Consider the following 12,549-nt stretch of genomic DNA (forward strand, 5'->3'; position numbering starts at 1 on the left):
ATAAGCAGACAATTCAGGGGTCTATAGATGCCTTGAAATCCCACCATGGCCCTCTTGAGTAGAGTCCCTACTATACGGATGTGTCTCTGTCATCTTCCATTGGCACTGTGGGCAGAAGATGTTCTACCCTGCAACCAGATGCTCACTAGGAGACTGGTGAATGGGAACTGCCCTCTCACAGATTTGTAGGAAATCTCTGAATACAGCTAGAAAAGCCTCTCCCCCAGAATATGAAATCATGATACCATTTCCATGTTTATCCAACTGACATGTTTATCCAGTGACACTAAACGTATACATGTATGAGGTAGTTATTTATATCTTACAGTACAAACTTGTGATTGCCACTCATTTGGAGCATATACAGATGACGGGCTAGTTTAAGTGAAGACACATTTGAATTAATCAAATATACATCTATGTATTTGTGTGTGTGTGTGTGTGTTTTAAACCTGGTTTCTCTTCAAGTGTGTACAGTAGTAAGACATGATGTATATGTGCCACTAGTGATAATAACAGCCAGCTATTTTCTAGATAGACCTTCTTTTGGATCTGTTTTTACACTTTAAAAGCACTTATTATTGCCATATTAATTACTGGTGTACAGAAAGTGCTGTAAAAGGAGTCAAGAGAACAGTCTGTTCCTTTAAGGTTAAGTGTTCCTTTGGCAAGTGTGTTGAAATTCTAAATCTGGTTAGTAAGCTGTTATATAGAGGAGATACCAAGGTGTACTTAATGCTGACTATGGATTAGAGCATCCAGCTTGATAGGGTTAAAAAGTTTAAAAACAAAGCAAATAATGAAACAGTGTTCTGTCATGGGTAATGTTTCTGGAGTGGCCCTTGCAGAAGGACAAGCACTTCCTGATCCCCTGGACTGACTGTGGTGTACAGCCTGGTAGGTGGTGTAGACTTTTCTTGGCCACGTGGACCCAGAAGCAGCGCCTATGAAGGATTGTTCAGAGGTTCCTTATGTCCAGGGTTGAGGCATGCTCCAGAGCAGACAACCAACAAATCCATCTTAAATGATATTTTTTGAATTTTATTTTCTTTGCAATTAAAATCACCAGTTGAATCTTCCAAGGAGGCCGTGTAGGTGGAAATCATCTTGAGTAACTGCTAACAGGAGTTGGATTTAAACTGACAACTTAAAAATAAAAGGCTCATATCTCCCGAACTTCTCTCCAGCCTGGTAAGTTGGATTTCAGTGTGAAATCACATATGGTTACATCATGGTGCGTGCATGTGGTCAGTGCTGCTTTTCTTTTACGTGGTCCTGTTTATTTAAAAACTTGAAAACGAGAAGTTGTTTTGCTCACTCAGTTAGGGTTTATTATAAAGCTCAGATGCCAGAAAAAGAAAGGACTGTTTTTGTGCTGCGAGTGCGTGAAGTGGACCACGAGTGAACCGGAGGAGGCATGGTCATGGTGCTTTTTTCCTTCCGCCCAAAGAAGGAAAGCCCTAATGGTCAACAGATGGCATTTGGAGACGTCTGGGGTTTTGAAGGCCTTGGTGAAGGTGCCACAAATGGTGTCAGATGCAGTAATACCAAGCATACGTTTTCGCTCTTATTCCTTGGCAGTAATAAAAATAAGGCTAGAGAGAAGGAAAAAGCTGGAGAGAAAGGTGGAAATTGTGTTGTGTTGGTAGATGACCATTTGTTATAAAAAGGGTCAATTTGACAACCGTGGAAAAAAAAGTGTTGCTTTGCCATGCTCTATGCAGTATGGCTTCGTGAGTGAAGACCTCATTCTCAGACTACCCAGGGAGTAGCAATGTAGCATCGACAGCAGCTGAGCGGGCCACACAGTCACACAGCCAACACCCGTGGAGTCATGGAACCATCGCCCAGACAGACACTTCCAGGGAGGCTGAGTCCCTCTTGATCTGCAGATGAGGAAATGAGGGGGCCCAGAGAGAACAGGTGCCTTGCCGAAGATCATACAGTTGATCTGTGACAGGGATATGTAATTTTCTTACAAAAGGGAGAATTTAACCACAAAAAAAATTATTACGAAATTGTCCTAATCTGCCAAGTTCATTTATTTTTTAACTGAGACTTAAATCCTCCTAAGTGCAGTTCGATTATCTCCAGAATCCTCCAGAACTCCCCAGACTGGGCCAAGGGCTCTTCCTCCTACAGTACCCCCTGCATCTCTCTTCATTAGCTCTTGTATTTTGTAGAAATTATCTGGTCATGTTTTTGTTTATAAATCCTTCAGGCATATTCATCTTTATGGTTTATTTCGTTTGATTCTTCTTTGTACTTTATAGGCATGGAGTAACTACAAGCAGTATTAACAACTCCCGCCCCATTGTTGTGACAGCTTTTTAATGACCCTCTGAGAGCACTCTATGTTAATTACTATGGTGGGCCTGGGCGGTGGTATCTGCAAGGAGGTTGTCGCAGGTCAGAGCATATAGTCTATGGGCATTTAAATGACCTGACAGTGGAGAGCTGTTCTGAGCCAGGTTGACACTATCAAACAAACTTGGGTGGGGTCGGGGGGGCCCACACTGTTGATATTAGTGTGATGGCCAGCTGGAGATAAACAAAGGGCCCTTTGTTCTACTAGTGGCTAAAACATTATAGGAATGAGAATGGAATAACCTTTATGAACCTTAAATTGCACCGCTGGACAAATAGGAGCTGTTAACATAGACAAGAACCTGAAGCCTTAGTGTTAGTGAGTTTCCAAGTTTGATTCATTGCATTAAATTTACTTTTTCTCTTAAAAAATACATCAAATATACAAACAAGTATAGAGAATGGTATTTTGAACATCTGTGTACCCACCAGTCAGCTTTATTAAACCTTAACTTTTTGATGTTTTCTATTCTCTTCCTTTCCTATCCAGAGGCAGCTATTACAAATTTTGTGTTTATTACTCTGAGATTCTAAATTTGGTTCTTTGGGCCACCCCTCAATGCGAGGGCTTCTGTGTAATGGGATAGGAGCTGTGTCTTGTAGCAGTAAAATCATAGTTTTGGATCCACTGTGAGACTATGATAAAGATTTGAAATGTGGCAATGAGATCAGTCGGCAGAGCCAAGATCCCTCAGACCCTGGATTCTTGACCAGTTGGGATTTCCCCAAGGGACGAGGAGGGATGGTGATCCCTGAAAGTCACTCATCAAGAAACAATTTGAGGAAATGTATGGTTTAGAGGTAGTGCTTTTCAGACATTTTTTATTGTAACCCACAAGAACAAATAAATTTTGCCTTGTGACCCTTGACATCTACACATGTACACATACACATAAACCTCTGAATGAAAAGTTTTAATGAAATAATACTTATTCTTTCTCTGTTAGCTGCACTACACTGTAGTTTATTTTATTGTTTTTGCAACCACTGTTTTGTTCTAATAAATTGAATTCACATGCTGTTCATAGATAGGAACCCACAGTTAAAATAACAACAAACCCTGGTTTAGAGAACTGTTATTTGTTTCATGGAGCAAAAGTTTTTTTAAAAAGTATATTTAATTTAGCTTTGCTGACTATTTTTATGAAAAGCCTTTTTCTACCACTGACCTAAGCTTAAAGATTTATGCCACAATTTACAAATAACAGATCCAATGTAAAAGTAAGCAGAATCAAAGCTCTTGGGGGTTCAGATTATTTTGTATGGTGTTGCTTCTCCCAACCCTCTTCAGCCATTGCCTTAAGGCAGCCTGTCTCGATTAAGTAAACAGAACTTGAACACAGTGACTTCACTATACTTTATAAGTTCATGATCGTTAAGCCACAAAATCAACCTTTCCAAATAAAACTGAGTGTAAGTCAAACTGCCAAGTGAAAAAGAACAGCTATCAAGCTCTCAGCTCTCCTTTTCTTCAGAGTTTACCCCTATACAATGCTAAGTAAAGTCTATATGAGGAATAAAGTGATATGTGTTGCTTTATATTTATTAAATGTCGTCAATTTTTGTGTAACCGGGCTGTCCTCCTCCTCACGTGAGGTGCCTGATAATTATCACAATAGCAGGGGTTTATATGGCACTTTCGTTCAAAGAAGTTTATATAATTGGGCTCAGAAAAATGAAGCTTTCCTGCCAGGGAAGCAAAAGAGAAAATTACATTGAATGCATATGAAACAAGCAGTTGTTGGAGATTATAAGCGAGATGGATTCCAAGATAGTAAATGAGTCAGCTTGCTCCAAAATGTTACCAACAGCCACTTTAAACATTAATAAGGTAGCTGGTTTCTAAAATCTGGAACAAGGAGAGGGTTTTGTTTAAGCCAGTGCTTCAGAGAAGAGGAAATGCAGTGCTACCTCAGGAAACTTAAATGGGACTGTTGAATAACTGGGAAAGAACGTCTCCTTTGGATGAGAGGGCAAGGAAGAATTCAACTGATTTTCCGGCAGAATAACAAAGGTGACAGCAGTACTTTTTTCGTGTACGCGTTTATGTGTGCGACCACGTGTGACTTCTAGAAAAGCAGTTCTCAAGCTTTTTGGTCTCATCACCCATTTCTACTTTTAAGAATTATTGAGAACTCCAAAGAACCCTTTCTTATGTGGCTTACATCTATCAATTTTTACCATTTTAGGAATCAAAACTGGGAAACTTAAAAGTATTTGTGGATTCATTAGAAGACAGTAATAAACCCATTATATATTAGCATAAACATTCTTATTTAAAAAACTGTATTTTCCCAAAAAATTAGTGAAAAGAGTGTTATTGTTTTATATCTTTGCAAATCTCTTTAATGCCTCTTTAAATAGATCACTTGGATTCTCATATCCTCTTCTGCATACAGTCTGTCATGATATGTTGTTTGGGTTGAAGTACATGAAGAAAATCTAGTGTACACAGATATGTAGTTGGAAAAGAAAGGACCTTGCAGCTCCCCGTTAGGGACTCTGAGACTCAGAGGGTCCTTGGGTCACACTTTAAGAGCCCCTGTCCTATAAAGTATTGTGGAAGAACATGTGAGTGGTGACAGTATTAGTGATGCTAATTTCTTTCTTTGTCATTTATGTTGTTGTATTATATTATATTACCATGTTTTCTACAATAAAGGTAGATTACTTGTACAAACAATACATGAGAAAGGAGGAAGCATGAGCATGTTGAGGAAAGATTATAGAGGCCCTAAAAACCCAGGCAGAGAAGTTTATACTTGGGAAACCAAGGAGCCACTGTAATTTCTTAAACAGGAAAATGACTTGTTAGAATTCGTATGTGGGAGTGAAAAGATTCCAACTGGAAGAAAGGGGCCGCTTCAGAGGTGGCTGCAGTAATGTAGGGGAGTCATGAGGTGGCCTTGGCCTTAGGCATTGGTGGAAATGGAGAGACACATTCAAAACCTGAGATTTTGAAGGCAGAAATACTAAGACTTGGATATGGGGAATAAGGGAGTGGGAGGAATCAAAGATGACTAGGGGTTTTCCAGTCTAAAATATTTGAAGAATATTTTCTCTCTCATATCCAACTTGAACCTTTTCTGAAAATTATCCTGATTAAACTGAGTGAAGTCTTGTCTTGTTTTTCACAGTTGGCCAGCCCATTGCAGGGCTTAGGAGAAAGTCAACACACGTCCCAACCTGAATTGGTCAGTTACTTCCAGAAGAAGAGGAAGACCTATGACACCCCTGAAGAGTTCATACCTATGACATCCCTGGAGAGTTACTTGCTGCTTCCTTCCCTCAGGCCCCACAGGCAGTGAAGGGCTGTCTGTCCAGTTCCTGTTTGCACTGGACGCCGGCGGTTCACCTCTTATGCACTCCAGCACCCCCATCAGCTCCCTCTTCTCCTTCACCAGCCCGGCAGTGAAGAGACTGCTAGGCTGGAAGCAAGGAGATGAAGAGGAAAAGTGGGCGGAGAAGGCGGTAGACTCCTTAGTGAAGAAATTAAAGAAGAAGAAAGGAGCCATGGACGAGCTGGAAAGGGCCCTCAGCTGTCCGGGGCAGCCCAGCAAATGTGTTACGATTCCCCGGTCCCTGGATGGCCGGCTGCAGGTGTCCCACCGCAAGGGGTTGCCGCATGTTATTTATTGTCGAGTGTGGCGCTGGCCCGACCTCCAGTCTCACCACGAGCTGAAGCCGCTGGAGTGCTGTGAGTTCCCGTTTGGCTCCAAGCAGAAAGAGGTGTGCATTAATCCCTATCACTACCGGCGGGTGGAGACTCCAGGTGAGCTTCCTTCATGATGTCATGGTTTATTTTAGAAGTTAAGGAGGTACGTCCCAGTTGATGGAGAGTGATGGGGCACCAGCAAGACGAGGACCGCCCCCCCCCACCCCTTAGCAAAAAAGAGAGTGAGAGAGAGAAGAAGAGAAGAGAGGGAGGCTCAGTTTTGAGGAACTAATGCAAAATTTTGTAGTCAGAAAAATCTGGAAGGCAGAATTCTCATTTCAGTGTACATGTAAGCTCTGTGTGATTTTGAAAAATGCTGTTTTATGTTGATGTATTTTGGAGTCATCATCATAAGGTTTTTCCAGTTCTTGGGGCCTCTGAAGGTTTTAATATGGCCTTGATATGATTAACTGTAAAAATGAACATCCCCCTGCCTGGCCACTCTTCCTCAGCTTAGCTGAACTGCACTAAACTAAAGAAGGTTTCTTAGCTGCCGTGTTCCCCAAGCTCAGGGAAGTGGAGGTATCTCGTATTTGTGTCTGAAAAGAGCCAATGAAAGAGTTGCCAGAAATCCTTCTAGGACTGAAAACAATGGGGGTTGGGAGAGATTGGCAGTTGTTCTTAAATATGGCTTTAAATATGAGAAAGCGTTGTTCTAAAGCTCTCACACACCCTTATGTGTATGTGTTTATACATATATTTTACCCCCTTTTGAAGAAGTCTAGTGGATGTCCTTGTTCCTTTGCACTGGCTGTGACAGGTTGACTGCATTTCTCTTTGGGTTGTGTTTTCCTGTGGCTGTAGGGATGCAGTTTTATGAGAGCTTCTTATCCCTGAATGGCCATCTGCCTCTTTCCAGGAGACCAATGGCCCGTGTCCCTTAGGAACCGGCTCCGTCTTGTTAGGCGGGCTGTGGTGGGAGTGCAGCCCGCCTCCCGTCTCCAGAGTTCGGTTAACCTTCCAGCAGGACCCGTGAGTGATTCCTGCCCAGCCTGTAGCAGTCTTAGCTAGACAACCTTTCAGGTTCCCAAATCTTGCCATCATGTTGTAAAACCGTTACCAAGGAAGTCACCTGCCTGGATGTGGATGCCTCTCGAAGTCACTTCCTCCCGGGATGGAGTCCCTGCATGAGACTGCGATGAGAAAGTCCCACAGTCCTGGCGAATCTGATGCATTTTCCCTCAGTCAAATGGGTCTTTGCTTTCTTCCCTTCTTTCCCTCTTCTCTCTGGGCTCTCTTTGCATACTTTAAAAAAAAGTCATTAATGTCTGAGTTTATGACAGAAAGGACTTGATTCCTTTTTTTGTTTCAAAGATTTGAGTTCTATTAAACACTCTAACAGAAACCTAATTTTAAAGGATCATTGATAGTTTGGTTTTTCATATTATTTAAGGTTCTTTTATGAAGGACAGTGTGAATGTTTTTATGTATGGCACATAGATTTCATATCATCATATTTTAGGTTTGAGTGTCCAAAATGAAAGGTAAAAATTTTAAGGTAATATTTAAGCTATACAGGTTTTCTTATTCCTAACTTTGATTTTTTTCATAGAAAAAGGAGATTTATGGCCCTGTTTAAAGTAAATATTTTGAGAACAATGAAGATGTTAATATTAAGCAAGTTCGCTGGGTCGCTAATTATCATAAAGTTTACGTTTTGCCTTTGAAATCTCCCATTTTTTGACTGCCCATGGAACATTAGGAACATTGAAGCTGCATTCTGATTTTCTTTTCACTCACATAACCTCTTAAGTAACCTATTTCAGTGCTTCTCAAACTATCTGTAGTGAAAGACCAGTTTTTGTTTTTTAAATCTCCGATTGTTCAAAAACCAGTAAAAACAAATTACTAGGCAACTGAAATTTTAAAAAGACTTGCAAAATACAAGCCCAATTTTCTTTATTATTCATTTCAATAGACATAAAATTACTTTGTCAAATTTCTATTAAAGTTTCCAAACACTGTCAGTTTCCATGTTTTTATCTTCATGGGCTGGTACCCAGCAGCTGGTAAAGTGTCATCTGTCCTCAGACCACACTTTGGAAGGGTCAGGTCTGGTAGAAGCTGTACAAAAATGTGTTCCTGTCACATAATGATTGTACTCTATGTGACTAGAGGTTATTTCATGAGTGTAATTTCTCCTTTACATAAAATACCCATACTCCATCAAAGAATGACTGTTGAAAAAGATACAAAAGCTTTTTTCAGCTCTGGTTTGCACCCCCATATACTCAGTAATTCCTTCCCCTATTTTCCCCTGTGTAACACTTAGATGGTAAGATAGTGTAGTATTTAAAAGGCAGCATAACATTGAAACCAGGGTCTTTGAGGTTACCCGATAGTATGTGCATGGAGCAGTTGCAATGTGAAACAGAATTTCATAATTAGGAATAGCTATTGCTATAGATTGAATGTTTGTGTCCCCCCAAAATTCATATGTGAAAACCTACTGCCCAAGGTGATGGTATTAGGAGGTGGGGCCCTTGGGAGGTGATTAGGCCGTGAGGGCAGACCCTCATGAATGGGATTAGTGCCCTTATAAAAGGGGACCCCAGAGAGATCCCTGGGCCCTTTCCACCTTGTGAGGACATAGTGGCAAGACAGCTGTCTGCACCTGGAAGAGGACTTTCACCCGGACCCAGCCGTGCTGCCCCGTGGTCTCAGACTGCCCAGCCTCCAGCTCTGTGAGAATAAATGTCTGTTGTTTATCAGCTACCCAGTCTATGGTATGTCCGTCATAGCAGCCCAAATGGACTCGGACAGCTATGTTTAGAGTGGAAGTATTTAAAAATATGAACAGTGCAGATCTAGGGTAACTGAGCCAGTCGGGCCGAATAACAGCAGGATGATACCATTGGTTTTCTTTACAAATAGTCGCTGCCTTTGGTTTTACACAGATGGTAAAAATATTTTATCAAGATATTTGTCTCAATAAAGAAAAGCAGACCCTTTCTTTTCTTTTGGTGCCTAAGGTTTCCAGGCCTGAAGAAATAGAAGTCTGTGCATTCAGAAGAGCGCAAGGCCTTATGTGTAACAATATTAGGAATATACCATAGAGATAATTACATTAAAGCTGAAGTCACAGAGATTATTCAAATTCTTCTTCATCTAAAAGAGAAAAATGAGTGTTTATTTGAACAGTGTTAACATTGAGATGAGGAAGCATCATTGAAAAAGAGGCCATATGTTCTTTGCTGTGTTGGTCCTTCACTTTCAGACTATTCATGAGGCAAGCCATCTTTTCTGCTTGCACATTCAGGAAGGGGTACATAAGAGGAAAGGTAAGGGCTTACCATCCAGGTCGTTTTTGCATGGTGATGTTGAGTGCTCTGTAATGTGCTAAGGCAGTGTATACAAATCCTGGCTTTTAAAGGGGAGGAAGTCATTTGTTTCCCTGCCACCCTCACCTCTAGTGGTTTAGTTTAAAACTTTTCGTTTACCTTTTTGAGTTTATTTTTTCGCCTGTAGAACAGAAAATGATTGCTCGTTAAGAAAGAGATAAATGTGTTATGGTAGATAAATGGTAGACTTTGTGACTGATGTGTTTGTTATTGTATTGCTATCATTATCTGTTTATCTCAAAACGTTTACTTTTTATGGAAGTTTTATCAGTATTTTAGTGTGGCAACAAATCAACAGTGTGACTAAAAATAAGAGCTACCAGGCCAGCCCTCATGGCCTAGTGGTTAAAGTTAGACGTCCTCGACTTTGGGGCAGTCTGGGTTCGGTTCCCAGGCACAGAACCACACCACTCATCTGTCATAGCCATGCTATGGTGGCAGCTCACATAAAAAGAGGAAGATTGGCAACAGATGTTAGCTCAGGGAAAGTCTTTCCCAGCCAAAATAAAAAGAACTCTATGAGATAGACTTAAAAAAAAAACAAAAAAACCACAAGTGCTACCACATCCATCTCTGGGTACAACCTCTTTTAATCATTCTTGCTAATTTCTTTTGCTAGTTTCCTCCATTATTACTAAAAATTATGGAGGTAACTCTAGATAATATGCTTAAATATCTGTTTCCAAATTTATCACCATTGGATAACTTCATAAAAGATGAGAATTAGCTAATTTATAATAGCCTCTTCCTTTCTTTCTTTTCTCAATCACTGATATCTGTGTTTTGGTTTATAGTTTATATTATTTTGGGATGTTCTGTTGGTTTTCATTGTGGGATTTGGGACTAAGAATTATTTTCCCTTAGAAGAGCATTGGTGCATTGCCTTCTAGTGTCCAGCGTTGGTGATGAGGAGTTAGATATGAGTTGGATTCTCATTTTTTTCTAGGTGACTTTGAGATGATCCCCTGGGAGCTTTTAGAATACTATTCCGTTTGTCCTTAGATGTTTGAAATTCAAGACGGTTTGACTAGGTTGGGATCTTTTTTCATTAATTGGGCTGTACACCCTGTAGTCTTTTCAGTCTGATGACATGGATCCATCTGTAGCTCTGGAAAATTTCCTTCTGTTATTTCCTTCCTTTCTCTGCTTCTCTGTCTGGATCTATCCTTGGTCACAGGTTGCACCTCAACATTTATGGAGTCCCTTCTTTCTGCCAGCAATTGTGACACTTTACAAGTAAACAGGAGCTAGGAATGCCTGGACAGAGCTTGCCCTTGAGAACTGCATCCATTCCTGAGGTGTTGTATAGAAACAGGGTCAAGAACACTCGTGTTCTTTTTAAAATATGGAACCCAGAAGGAACATACTAAAATGAACAGGCTTTATTTATAAGTTCTCTTATTGCTGTTTATCTTTTACTTGGTCACTTTTATTACTCACTGTTTATCTTTTGCTTAATAACTTTTGTTACCTTCAAATCTTTCTGGTAAAGACAAGTAGAATGTTTTTACTTTAGGAGCACTACTGAGCCTTAAATTTAGGCTGGTCATCTAAATGATTCAGCATGGGCACTGAAGGAAGAATATTCTGGGCACCACTCAGAGTTTCAATGCAAGCAAGAGAAACTGATATCACCTTAAAAAACACCAAAACCCTTTATTGGCAGAATCGAAGGAAGATGTGAACAATTAGGTGTTTAGAAGGCCGGGTAATAGGGCAGCCTCTGGTCATTTCCGTGGCAGGAATGAACAGGCTGTCTCTTTAGAGTGCTGACATCAGAATGATTCTCCTCTAAACTTCCTGTTGGGAGAGTCTGCGTGATGTACAGGCTGCAAGGAGAGAAGCCATTGGTTTAGCTTGCTTCACCAGCTCACTTTTGGTAAGAGATGGGACCTCAATTGACATTTCACAATGAGCACAAAGAATGGTGGAGGGATAGTTCCCAAAGGAAAAACTGAGTTTTATCATAAAAAAATGTGGACTGAAAACAGCAAGTGTTGGGGTCGGCCTGGTGGTGTAGAGGTTAAGTTCACGCACTCTGCTTTGGTGGCCCAGGATTTGCGGCTTCAGTCCTGGACACAGACCTACACACCACTCATCAACCCATATTGTGGCAGCATCCCATATACAAAATAGAGGAAGATTGGCACAGATGTTAGCTCAGGGACAGTCTTCCTCAAGCGGAAAAAAAAAGAGAGAGAGAGAAAGATTGTTCCTGAGCTAACATCTGTTGCCAGTCTTCCTCACCAAAAAAAAAACAACAAACAAGCAAGTGTTCACTCTATTTTGTGCCAACAAGCCAATATTCAGTTCTAATCCACTGGTTCCTTTCTTATCCTAGTGCTGCCTCCTGTACTTGTGCCAAGACACAGCGAATATAACCCCCAGCTCAGCCTGCTGGCCAAGTTCCGCAGTGCCTCCCTCCACAGTGAGCCGCTCATGCCGCACAACGCCACCTATCCCGACTCTTTCCAGCAGCCTCCGTGCTCTGCATTCCCTCCCTCACCTGGGCACGTGTTCTCTCAGTCCCCGTGCACAGCCAGCTACCCTCACTCCCCGGGAAGCCCTTCCGAGCCGGAGAGTCCCTATCAACACTCAGGTCAGTAAAAGCTGCCGGGGATATGAAATATGACCTAAGGCAATTATTTATGGTGGGACCATCATCATTCCAATCACTGTAACTAACATTTATCTAGAGCTTGACAGTTCGCACAGGGATCTCCTGTGGGCCGTTGGGCCCTGCCCACCCTCAAAGATGATCCGGGCTATTCCCATTTGGAGCAGTTACCCTGGAGCAACAACATGTCTTTGCTCTGGTTTCTGGTCCTAATCCTCTGGAAGCTCAGAAACTGAATGGATTAGAGCAGCATCCCTGGGAATTTCCAGGGATTTTCTTTAAAAGGCAGTAGAAAGAAGATTATAAAATCCTTCTCTAACGCAAGCAGGAAGACTTGGCCTGAGGGCAGGCAGTGTGAGGGCTCAGCGCTTGGCCTTTCTCTGACTGCCTCTTTCCACAATTAAAGGGAGTCCCTGCCTGCAAAAGATGTCTGTGCAGCTTCAGGGGGCAGAGAGTGAGGCCCCAGCTCTAGCCAGGGGCATTCTCCCTTCTTGCTATGGGAAGCCAGC

At 41.5% G+C, this 12,549-nt stretch overlaps 1 protein-coding gene across 6 annotated transcripts in view; it reads left to right on the forward strand.

Moving 5' to 3' along the window:
- SMAD9 (SMAD family member 9) overlaps positions 1 to 12,549 on the forward strand; it is a 76,130-nt gene that overhangs the window by 44,493 nt on the left and 19,088 nt on the right. For 4 of the 6 annotated variants that reach the window (XM_046665073.1, XM_046665072.1, XM_046665070.1 and 1 more), the window contains 3 exons: positions 1,070 to 1,191; positions 5,505 to 6,139; positions 11,765 to 12,022. In XM_046665073.1, the coding sequence (XP_046521029.1) occupies positions 5,728 to 6,139; positions 11,765 to 12,022 (670 nt within the window). In that variant the 5' untranslated portion in view covers positions 1,070 to 1,191; positions 5,505 to 5,727. Of the gene's footprint in view, positions 1 to 1,069; positions 1,192 to 1,861; positions 1,924 to 5,504; positions 6,140 to 11,764; positions 12,023 to 12,549 lie in introns of those variants that run through there. The other 2 variants (XM_046665074.1, XM_046665071.1) reach the window with 2 other exon arrangements.

This window comes from Equus quagga, chromosome 6, assembly GCF_021613505.1.
Source record: "Equus quagga isolate Etosha38 chromosome 6, UCLA_HA_Equagga_1.0, whole genome shotgun sequence".
Lineage (NCBI taxonomy): Eukaryota > Metazoa > Chordata > Mammalia > Perissodactyla > Equidae > Equus > Equus quagga.